Here is a 12,635-nt window from a genome sequence, read left to right as displayed (position 1 = left end):
TAACTTGGTTTTTATTTTTCCCTAATGAACTTCGAGCGCTTGGATTTTTGTTAATTTTTTGTAGGCGAGAACATACCTACTGATCAAATGCGATGCGTTTCGTTTAAGAAATTTATTAAGCACCTATTTTTGAATTATGATTTTTGAAACCAATGATTATAAATTTATTCTATGATCAAATACACAGCAATGACTTGTTTTGAATGAAAACTGTAAAATTATAATTTTTAATTACATATCAGTAATGTAAGAGTAAAAATCAGTCTTAGTCATAAAAATAACTAAACGCATTCTTATGTCGGTCGGCTTCTGAGGGAACGTTTTGCATTATTTTTGCTGAAGTTAAAATTTTTCTGTCGTACTTTCAGTAGTTGCAAAATTCATGAGGAATTTACAAGACTAGGAAATTATGCAACCAGCGACAATGCTTCCGAAACTTACGGAAACCACCCAAACCATGTAAGTGATATAATTTTGTTTTGTGAAATTTTCGGTTTTTACCCTTCCTAGTTCAATAAATATATTTTAGGGTATTATAATCATGATGTAACACTGTGCTCCTCACGTATGGGAGTAATTGAATGTAATTACAAAGTTTTATAACCTGTTGCTAATCGCCATTCCTGAAATTTTGTTGTAGAAATTTGATGATCTCAAAACTTTTACCAAGGTCACATTGTAAGGAGTGCACAAATACTCGAAATAATGTTGACTCGAATATTCCTTGAAGTATTTTATAGTTCTGTGACTGCTAGTGTTACAACTATAATATCACCTAAACCCTTGCAAGCACCTGTAAAGAAATGTATTTTCCATAAAAAAATAGAACCATTTTCTTAATAATTGCGTGGATTACATTAACCATTGCTTAAATACTAGTCTACAATAATTGATTTCTGATGTCAATTACTTTCAGATCATTCTCTGAGGGGGATGGTGTGTGCAGCGCAGAGGTTTTTGCGAACCAAGTGGTGGTGACCACAAATGCAGGGAACCACAACCACGGCAGCTCTAAGGTGAAGCTCAAGAACCTTGTGGACTACAACTGGGAGCCCAAGTTTTATCCTGGCCAGCTGCTCGCTATACACTTGAGCGGGAAATACTTGGCATATTCAATTAAAGGTTTAATATTTATTAAGTTTTTACTACCATTTATCACAAATCATAATAGACCCTTGCCTGGTCTATTTGTTATCATATGAAATAGCTGGTACTTTCTTCTGGCTTTAACTTATAAAATTATTGTTTTTAAAATAATTTCATCCTAATTGCTTCTAGCACCCAATGCGGTGAACCCAGGAACATGGAGTGGAATGGTGCGCGTTGTCTACAACACGGAACCGGGCATCGACAGACGAGCCTTGATCAAAGGCATGAAAGGAGAGGTAGGCGTTTTGTAAAATGCATTTTAATTAACAAACCATTACCTATACACATGTAATAGTTGTTAGCTACCTCTGAAGTTTACATTATCTATGTATACTTGTTGTTTTAGGTGCAAGATTTATCATTTGCCCACATACAGAAAGAAGTGGTGCTAGCATGTATTGACGAACATGGCAACTTTTATGTCCATGAGATTGAAGCTACTGACAGTGGATTACGGTAAGTGCAGCTATTTTGTAAATATAACCTATTTGTTCGTACATATGTATTGTAGATTCATTTCTATATCCGAGAAAACGTGTTTAAAAAATGAATATGGTGGGAGAAAAACTAAACACTATGGTGACTATCATACTGCACCAGTGTTGCCAGACGTCCCGATTTTGGCGGGACGTCCCGATTTTTAAATCAAATTTAAATGTCCCGCGCGGGACAGGCTCTGTCCCGCTTTTCGGAGAGAACTCGACCGTACGTGGCACGTGGTTTAAAATATTATTGATTATACAGGATGTTTGGCGGAAGGTTACACAAACTTCGTGGGTGTCTAATTAAGGTCATTTTAGGAATACAAGTTCGCCCATTTGACCCTAAGTGACCTACTTTTTTTTAATTGATATATTTTTTTTCTCGCGTGTTTTCAACCGATTTTTGAATTGGATATTAATATCGAATATGTCTATAGTCAAATAAAATAAATTTCAGATCCAGAAAATGATTGGATAGCTAGTTACGAGCCGCCAAAGTTTAACAAAAGTACAAACCACGATAAAAAATTCAACTTACAATTCGATTTAAAAAATGATGAGTAGTGATAATGGATTGCCAATGATCTTAAAAACATCTCTAGTTTCTCTTCTTTCCAATGATATATCACACGTAGTAATTAGATATTGAAATTCGTCAAAAATTCAAAGTTTAGGGAAGAAAATGGAATAATAATACAAAAATTCTCCATACAAACACCCTCTATATACGTTTTTTTACTATGTCCCGCTTCTGACGGAAGAATCCCGCTATTTTCACTCAAAAAGTACCAAAGTCCCGACTTGGCAAGAAAAATACTGGCAACGCTGTACTGCACCCACACAGAATGAAGACGCATGGGAGCTCATTTTTGCGCCTACCTGTCTTCGCAGCCTGATATCTGTCGCTCTGCGTATCGCGACGTAGCGTGCAGTTAATTGCATAAATAAAAAGATGACACATTTGTCCAGCTATTGCCATGTGCTAATTATATATTACTAAAGTCCGGTCGCCAAGCTCGTAGAATTTCGTCTATTGACCCCAAGCTACCCATCCTTATCGCTCGCGCGTAATTATATTACTATCGCGCTTGCACTGCGGCCGCCCGTTCCACAGTCGCGACAGCAATAATTACGCCCGAGCGATAAGGATGTGTAGCTTCGGGTCAATGGATAAAATTCTACGAGCTCGGCGACCGGACTTTAAATATTGCATTCCAGATGCACGCTCATAGCGGAGGTGCGCGAAGAGACGGGCTCGCTGGGCGCGTGGCACCGCGTCGTGTGGTGCCCCTACATCCCCGACGACGACGACGACGCGCCCAGCGACGACGTCGCACGGCTGCTGCTCACCACACACAATAATATCGGTGAGATAAGCAAGCGAAATAAATTGTAAAGTTCTTATAGTCTTTTTCACCTAAGATGATCCGTATGACGTTTCGAGTTTGAAAGATTTAGAGATGTCACATAACTAAACCATAGCGATTTATCTATCGATTTTTTTCGAAGAGTTAGTAAAACCTACTTTTAGAGAAATATTTTGTATAGGTGTTATTTAGCAAAAAACATGTTTTTTTAATTACAAATATTATTGTAACAAATTTTTATTAATAATATTCAAATTTCATGGTTCGTGTTCAAAAAAACGATTCCTAAAAAGTACTGGTTCTGTTTCTTTAAATTAAAAACTATTAATTTATTTTCAATGCGTTTATTAAAGTCAATAATCGAAAAATGTAGTTGATTTTTGTGATGTTTTTAATAACTAAGTATTCACTGCAATCGATTAATGAACTGTGGTAATAATCGATTTTATTATACAAGAAANGTGGGTCTCTATAGATTTATTAATAATTGCTGTTATAACAGAAAGAGTTTTGTGCAGAGTTGACTTAATCATCTTTATGTTCAAACCATCCTGTCCTGACGAGTTTGTTGTAATACTGTTGATAATGTTAAACACTTCTGCTTCTGTTGTTGGCTCTAAGTTAAAGGTATTTTGTTGTTTAGGTTTCCCAATACTAGTCGAGACATCGTTCAAATCGACGTCTTGGCAAGTTGGTAGTGCAAGAAAATAATCATTGATTTTATTCGGATCATTTAAATGGTCAGGTATATTGTCCGCGTGCCTGTTGTTGAGAAGGGTGGTATTCTTTATATTTTTCCATAAAATATTAGGCTTTTTTAGATTATTATTTATGAAAGAATTAAAATATGCTTTTTTTTCAAGTTTAATTGCTGTCGTTGTATAGTTCTTTAAACTGCGGTAATAATTTTTAGCCGAGTCCGTTTTGGTTTTGTGAGATTTAACTAAAGCTTCGTCTCTTAAGGTCATCATAAATTTTATTGTATCGGTGATCCATGGTTTATGTTTATCTTATTATTTATCATCCTATTTGCTTCCAGCACCTAATGCGGTGAACCCAGGAACATGGAGTGGAATGGTGCGCGTTGTCTACAACACGGAACCGGGCATCGACAGACGAGCCTTGATCAAAGGCATGAAAGGAGAGGTAGGCGTTGTTAAGAACACATTTTAACCAACAAACCATTACCTATACACATGTAATAGTTGTTAGCTACCTCTGAAGTTTACATTATCTATGTATACTTGTTGTTTTAGGTGCAAGATTTATCATTTGCCCACATACAGAAAGAAGTGGTGCTAGCATGTATTGACGAACATGGCAACTTTTATGTCCATGAGATTGAAGCTACTGACAGTGGATTACGGTAAGTGCAGCTATTTTGTAAATTTAACCCATTTCTTCATACATTTATTTTCTATAACTATAAAAATGATGTGTTTCAAAAACTAATATGCTGGGAGATAATTTATACTCGTACACTAAGGCGATTATCATACTGCACCCATACAGAATGACAACGCGTGAGAGCTCATTTCTGTGCCTGTCTGTCTTATCCGCGACGTAGCATTCAGTTAATTGCATAAATAAAAAGATGACACATTTGTCCCGTTGTCATTATTAGCCTAGCTAGGCGCAGACCACCGATTTTTAGTTGGCCGATAGTTGGTTCGGGCTGTTAATCAGTACAGAGATGTATGAAAGTGCGCACATTACACCAATTTGGTATCGGCCGATTCTTCATACAAATTAGAATCGGACTCAACTCTCGGCCAACTAAAAATCGGTGGTCTGCGCGTAGGCTTAACCATGCGCTATTATTACTAAAGCCCGGTCTGTGAGCACGTATAATTTTGTCCAATAGTACCCGTATATGGTAATAGTACACGTATAATTTTGTCCATGAGATTGAAGCTACTGACAGTGGATTACGGTAAGTGCAGCTATTTTGTAAATATAACCTATTTGTTATACCATACCCAAAGCTAGCCATCCTTATCGCTCGCACGTAATTATATTGCTGTCGCGACTGTGCGACGGGCGCCCGCAGTGAGTGTGCGAGCGCGATAGCAACATAATTACGCGCGAGCGATAAGGATGGGTAGCTTCGGGTCAATGGATAAAATTCTACGAGCTCGGCGACCGGACTTTAAATATTGCATTCCAGATGCACGCTCATAGCGGAGGTGCGCGAAGAGACGGGCTCGCTGGGCGCGTGGCACCGCGTCGTGTGGTGCCCCTACATCCCCGACGACGACGACGACGCGCCCAGCGACGACGTCGCACGACTGCTGCTCACGACACACAATAATATTGGTGAGGAAAAGTATTTTTGTTACCAAGACTTCCTGAAATCAATGGTTATTCATGACACGCACTAGACCAAACCAAACTGATATTTCTTTACAGCAATAAAAGTCACAAAAAATTTATACTCTCGAGCCTAAGAGCCTCTCACTCATGATCTGTGGTTAGGTGTTGTCAAATAATCTTTCTATCATTGCTATTATTTGCTATCGGCTATAATTTTCTGAATAGTTGAGTCCATAGTGGACGATCCACCGCGCGGGCCGCGCTGCTATAACATCCCGATGCGTGGGTAGCGCCCGCTCCTTGCTGCGGCCTATCATACCTTATGGATCATTTCAGACGTTTGGCAGGATTGCAATTTACAATTGCCTTTTTCTGGTCGCGAATTGCCGATGCCAAATAAATCGTCTTGTATGAACCTATTAATTAAACGATGTTCTTCTCCGCAGCTCGCATGTGGAACATCCGCGCGGCGGCGACGGGTTCCGGCGCCGCGGGCGCTTGCGGCGGCGCCGTGTGGGGCGGCGAGCACTCGGCGCCGCTCGTGGACGCCGCCTTCTCGCCCGACGGCACCGCGCTCGCCACCGCCTCGGCCGACGGCTACGTCATGTTCTTCCAGGCGAGTGACGTCACGCTCACAGCTCGCAGGCGGCGGCGGCGCCGTGTGGGGCGGCGAGCACTCGGCGAATACTCTCTAAAACTAAAACTCGGCAATAAATGAAGTGGAATACATTTTACTGAACTATTTTTATAGTTCAGTAATTAAAAAATAAAAATTTGCATTTGAAAGAAGTGCTCAAACAGTAAACACTTGGTTGACTCGCTGAGTTAACTAACGCCCGTATTCACAAATATTACTATGGGGTCTCACAGTACGCGTGGACGCACAGGGTGACACACGAACCAATCACAGGGCTCTATTCAACGCTGTGCATTCCATTTGCTGCTTCACTTAAGCAAGCATCGTTTGTGAATACGGGCGTAAGTCACTTGGTGAATGTCATGTTATGCGAGTTAGAAATGTAAATGCTGTATTGCTGTTTGCGCAGGTGTACATGCACAACGAGAGCAGCCCGCGCTGCCTGCACAAGTGGCAGCCGCACGCCGGCAAGCCGCTCAGCTGCCTCTTCTTCCTCGACAACCACAAGAATTACAATTCAGAGTGAGTCTACTTCAATATTGCATTGAGTCTTGTATCAGTCGACTAAAATACTTTCAGTATAGCTTTGAGTTGAGTCCCTGAGCACGTAGAATATTGTCCAATGACCCCAAGCTACCCATCTTTATTGCTCGCGCGTAATTATATTGCTGTCGCGCTCGCACACTCACTGCGGGTGCCAGTCGCACAGTCGCGACAGCAATATAATTACGCGCGAGCGATAAGGATAGGTAGCTTGGGATCATTGGGCAAAATTCTACGTGTTCCGCAACCAGACTTTAGATGCAGACTTTTCAATATTGCTCGGAGCTATGTAGCAGTCTGCTAAAATTCTTCTATAATGCTTTGAGTTGTTTAAAACTCCACTAGAATACTTAATTATTACTTTCGAGCTGTTTAGTAGTCTAATAGAGTGCTTCAATATTGCTATAAGTCGTATAGTAGTCAACTAAAATACTTCTGTACTGTTTTGAGTCGTATATCAGTCTACATCAACATTGCTTTAAGATTTTTAGCAATAACGGCTGCGGCATCTAAAGCCTGGTTCGTGAGCACGTAGAATTTTGTCCAATGCGCGAGCGATAAGGATGGGTAGCTTGGGGTCATTGGACAAAATTCTACGTGCTCACGGACCAGGCTTTAGCCGCCATAAACCGATAAATATCACGTTCACTAGGCCTGGAATGCGCGCCGCGATAAACGGTTATCATGTCATTTTATCGAATTTGCCCATACATTTTTACGTCGATAAAATATATCACGGCGCGCATCCTAGCCCGGCATATCTCCTGAGTGATATACAACTAACTCTCGCCTCTTTCTCCNAAAAAATTAAACTTGGAATTCTATTTTAAAAAAAATTAAAGTTTTAATCGGGACATCCTAACATGGTGTCCCGATTAAAACTGAGCGGGCGCCCTTTTATCACACTTTTTTCTTTTATTTTATTACTTTTATGTTTTTATGCTATGTGTTTAATAGTCTTTTATTATTTATAGTTTTATTATTTATAGTTTGTGCTTTTTCTACCTTAGCTTAAAAGCTGGAAAATTTAAGATCAGCTACGGGATATTAATTATTATTATTTTGATTTTTTGTATGGAAAAATTACATTGTTTTGCGTAGGCAAATACTTATCTAATTCAATCATTATCTGGATCTAATTCAATCATTATCTGGATCTGAAATTTATTTTATTTGACTAAAGACATATTCGATATTAATATCAAATAAAAAATGCGGTTGAAAACATGCAAGAAAAAACATTAAAACAGGTTTTAGGTCATATTTTGGAAAAAAAAATATAAACAAAAACATCAATTAATAAAAAAAGTAGGTCACTTAGGGTAAAATAGGTGAACTTGTATTCTTAAAATGACCTTACCTATACACCCACTAAGTTTGTCTAACCTTCCGCCAAACACCCTGTATACTGTGGTTTTGACTTGGCTATCTCTTTCGTTAAAATCCCCGTGGCGGGGAATCCCCGGGACCCCATCCTGCTTGTGTCGCAACGCAACTCGCACGCATCGCATCGGGTTGCGTTCATAAACTCACTCATAGTCATAAACATTTTGTATTACAAACTCGGCGCCTCTACGGTTCAAAATAACTATACTTTATTTGAGGTTCAAAAGAACTGCCGCCGTTTTACGTTGAGCTCGTAAGTAATGTAAACTAAAACCGTAAGCGCTTAGGTTTTATTAATCTAAGTCTAAGCGTAAAAATGAAACCATAAACTTGAATCATAATAAACATATAAATATTGAGAGACTTGTTTAATAAGCATAATATTTGTTTGTTGTTGTAATATTTGTTGGCTTATGTTGCGCATACTGTACCTACTTACTTATCGATACTCCATTTAAAAAAAAATAGGTGGCAGTAGCGGCGCGGCGCCCCTATTGTCTTGGCGCCTGTGTGCGCCGCACACATCGCACACAGGGGCGGCGCGGCCCTGATTCCAAGCGGGTGAAGCCGCGGGCAATACTACATATTTCATACTAGCTTTTTGCCCGCGACTTCTTCTGCGATGAAGTGGAAAATGGTTCTAACAGAATTAAAATATTCTAAGAAAATTAATTTTGTTAAATGATTATTATTTTTGATATAAAATCTACTGAGTTTCGAACTCAGCGCATTACTTAGCACCTCTCTATATTTCTATGGAACCAAGTTATCTCCAAAATAACATTCCACACCTTTTTAACCTAGTCAGGTAATAATTTTAATAAAATACGAAGCACGTCATCTATCAATAGGATATATTATGTATATTTTAGAAGTTAATAAATTATGCATAAAATATAAACACTTTAGAAGTTTAGTTAAATCGTAGAATTTCTGAAAAACAAGTACTAAAATCGTACTGAAAAAAAAAGTATTAACATGTTATCTAATTTATTTATTAAACGTCGAATTTTATCAAAGATTTTGGACTAAAGTTTTTGAAAATATTTTATAACCTACATAGAAAAAATATATTTTTAAGCTTATTATATGAGCATAAATAATAGATACAGGACTTTGAAAATGAGTCTGCGGCAATTTTTTCGTAAAATGGTTGTGGGAGATGGGGCACTGTGAATTAAGCAAAAGAGTTTTAGTAAATCCGTTTCATTAATGGTCAACAACAAGGATTGACCTATCTTTCGCAGTTATTAAATAATCTCTGGGTGTTGCTTAAGATAGTAATTCAGGCTTCCAAAATCTTAGAAATTCGCACGAAAATGTAAAATGGCTCTTAATGGAAAACATTGGTTTTAGGCTTTACTTGCTATAATATTATCAAGACATGAATGCCATGACTGTGGCAGTAGTAAATGTATGGAAGCTAGAAACATTGAATTTTCGGATAGATCCAGTTTATTTTATAACTTATTATTGGTACCGTTGGATAGAACTCGTGGAGCACATTCAGAATCAGTAACCAGTTTTTGGATATCTTGAATAGTTTTTAATATTATGTGGTTTTACTAAATGTATGGAGGCTGGAAACATTGAATTTTCAGATAGATCCAATTTATTTTGTAACCTATTATTGGTACCGTTGGATAGAGCTCGTGAAGCACTTTCAGGATCAGTAACCAGTTTTTGGATATCTTGTATAGTTAAGAAATAATCGAGTGAGATCACTTATCGTTTCCACCCTGTATAGTAGGTAATCTGCTTGCCATAATTTTCCGTATGAAGATTAGTTGGGTCTACATTGGATGATTCAACAAGCTGCAGAGGTGTTGGACGTAGTATCGCACGTAATCGCAGATTACGCATTGAAGCGCGTACTTGGCGCGGTCGAGATGCATTGGAATCCAATGGTATCTGGATCGAACAAGTACGACCTATGATCGACGCTCCATGATTTTGCCCGCGAGTCGCGGGTCACCGATCCAAAATGGATTGACCGGCGTGGATTCTATTAATAAGCGCGCTATTGCTTTTTACGGAAAGGTGCGGTCCACGCTTGACATCCTGCTTGTCCTGCTCTTGAATGAGCGAGCTTATGAAACTCGACATGCACTTATTAAAACCTTTTTTTTACGCAGCTCGCATGTGGAACATCCGCGCGGCGGCGACGGGTTCCGGCGCCGCGGGCGCTTGCGGCGGCGCCGTGTGGGGCGGCGAGCACTCGGCGCCGCTCGTGGACGCCGCCTTCTCGCCCGACGGCACCGCGCTCGCCACCGCCTCGGCCGACGGCTACGTCATGTTCTTCCAGGCGAGTGACGTCACGCTCACAGCTCGCAGGCGGCGGCGGCGCCGTGTGGGGCGGCGAGCACTCGGCGCCGCTCGTGGACGCCGCCTTCTCGCCCGACGGCACCGCGCTCGCCACCGCCTCGGCCGACGGCTACGTCATGTTCTTCCAGGCGAGTGACGTCACGCTCACAGCTCGCAGGCGGGGCAGCGAGCACTCGGCGCAGTCGATACGATTGAACATCATCGCAACGACTCGGAAAAAATCGTTTACTGTCCATTGGTTTGGCAATGGCAGCATGATCGAAGATTGGTTATTACCATTTCACTGATATTAAAACGATGTGATTGTTGTAAAAAGAGGTCCCATTTTTAACCAATTCATTCACAATAAATGAAGTGGAATACATTTTACTGAACTATTTTTATAGTTCAGTAATTAAAAACAAAACATTTGCAATTGAAAGTGCTCAAACAGTAAACACTTGGTTGACTCGCCGAGTTAACTTCGTCACTTCGTGAATATTATGCGAGTTAGAAATGTAAATGCTGTGTTGCTGTTGTGCGCAGGTGTACATGCACAACGAGAGCAGCCCGCGCTGCCTGCACAAGTGGCAGCCGCACGCCGGCAAGCCGCTCAGCTGCCTCTTCTTCCTCGACAACCACAAGAATTACAATTCAGAGTGAGTCTACTTCAATATTGCATTGACTCTTGTATCAGGCGACTAAAATACTTCAGTATAGCTTTGAGTTGTGCAAGTAGTCTACTATAGTCCCTGAGCACGTAGAATGTTATCCAATGACCCCAAGCTACCCATCTTTATTGCTCGCGCGTAATTATATTGCTGTTGCGCTCGCACACCCACTGCGGGTGCCCGTCGCACAGTCGCGACAGCAATATAATTACGCGCGAGCGATAAGGATAGGTAGCTTGGGTCATTGGGCAAAATTCTACGTGTTCCGCAACCAGACTTTAGATGAAGACTTTTCAATATTGCTCGGAGCTATGTAGCAGTCTGCTAAAATTCTTCTATAATACTTTGAGTTGTTTAAAACTACTAGAATACTTAATTATTACTTTCGAGCTGTGTAGTAGTCTAATAGAGTGCTTCAATATTGCTATAAGTCGTATAGTAGTCAACTAAAATACTTCTGTACTGTTTTGAGTCGTATAGCAGTCTACTTCAACATTGCTTTAAGATTTTTAGCAATAACGGCTGCGGCATCTAAAGCCTGGTTCGTGAGCACGTAGAATTTTGTCCAATGCGCGAGCGATAAGGATGGGTAGCTTGGGGTCATTGGACAAAATTCTACGTGCTCACGGACCAGGCTTTAGCCGCCATAAACCGATAAATATCACGTTCATTAGGCCTAGGGTGCGCACCGCGATAAGCGGTTATCATGTCATTTTATCGAATTTGCCCATACATTTTTACGTCGATAAAGTATATCACGGCGCGCGTCCTAGCCCGGCATATCTCCTGTTTGATGTACAACTAACTTTCCCCTCTTTCTCTAGTGTCCAGTTCTGGAAGTTCGCAGTGACGGGTGCCGAGAACAACACAAGCATCAAGATCTGGTCGTGCAAGTCCTGGAATTGTTTGCAGAGCATCTCGTTCACGACCGGCCCCTCGGCTGAACCAGCTAGCCTGGGTCTCAAGGCTATGCTGGATTCCAGCGCTAGCTACCTCATACTATCTGACTTTAAGGTAAGGTTCATTTACAACGTTATTGCAGTCAAGTAAGTGAAATAAGAAGGCCGCTCTTTACCCTGTCTTACGCCCGTAGTTCACAAACATTACTATGAGGTCTCACAGTGCGCCTAGACGTACAGGGTGACACACGAACTAATCACAGAGCTCTCTTCAACACTGTGCGTTCGATTTGCTGCTTCACTGAAGCAAGCATCGTTTGTGAATACGGGCGTTAGTTGCAAGACAACTCCTGCCCGGACCACTGACCAATTTCCTTGTCACGACCGTTGACCGATTTCTATGACCGATAATGTCGTTTCGTTCATGCATGACGCGGACTGCGCAAATTTGACCTAACGGCAGAACACAACCAGTGTGACAAATCCTTGAACATAAGAGAAATTGCGTATCTATGTATACTTGGATAAGAAGTACGAGTAAGGGTGGATTCGATACAAGAGTAAATATTAATCTCAGAATAAATCGTCAGTTTTGACATATTTCCCATACTGAAACTGTCAATGTGTCAGTTATACCAGGATAAAAGTTTGGTCGAATCGGGCCTAATTTGTTTATACATAGCTTTTTCTCATAATAAAGTGTTGATTTATTTCCGCCAGGCTCGAAGCCTTTACGTATTGAACATGGCGCGTGACGCAGAAGACAGCACCGCGTACTGCAGAAGTATCTCCGAGTTTCTGCTGCCCTACCCCGTGCTCAGCTTTTGCATCGTCGACGCCGGTAAGTTATTATTATTTACCTTATAAAGATAGCATACACAAAA

At 40.6% G+C, this 12,635-nt stretch overlaps 1 protein-coding gene across 1 annotated transcript in view; it reads left to right on the top strand.

The window, feature by feature from the left end:
* The first annotated feature begins 285 nt into the window (after nt 1–285).
* Ge-1 (Enhancer of mRNA-decapping protein 4 homolog Ge-1) overlaps nt 286–12,635 on the top strand; it is a 57,038-nt gene continuing 44,688 nt past the window's right edge. Inside the window, exons 1-9 of the mRNA XM_028300807.1 lie at nt 286–459; nt 917–1,122; nt 1,279–1,385; nt 1,496–1,605; nt 2,850–2,998; nt 5,758–5,927; nt 6,358–6,470; nt 11,677–11,866; nt 12,472–12,592. Coding sequence (XP_028156608.1) covers nt 410–459; nt 917–1,122; nt 1,279–1,385; nt 1,496–1,605; nt 2,850–2,998; nt 5,758–5,927; nt 6,358–6,470; nt 11,677–11,866; nt 12,472–12,592 — 1,216 coding nt within the window. The 5' untranslated portion in view covers nt 286–409. The remainder of the gene's footprint in view (nt 460–916; nt 1,123–1,278; nt 1,386–1,495; nt 1,606–2,849; nt 2,999–5,757; nt 5,928–6,357; nt 6,471–11,676; nt 11,867–12,471; nt 12,593–12,635) is intronic.

The sequence above is a fragment of the Ostrinia furnacalis genome, unplaced genomic scaffold (genome assembly GCF_004193835.3).
Source record: "Ostrinia furnacalis isolate ACB-3 unplaced genomic scaffold, ASM419383v2 OfSCF0786, whole genome shotgun sequence".
In the NCBI taxonomy this organism is placed as follows: Eukaryota; Metazoa; Arthropoda; class Insecta; order Lepidoptera; family Crambidae; genus Ostrinia; species Ostrinia furnacalis.
The sequence above is the reverse complement of the archived record's forward strand: the minus strand, read 5'-3'. Positions and strand labels throughout refer to the sequence as shown.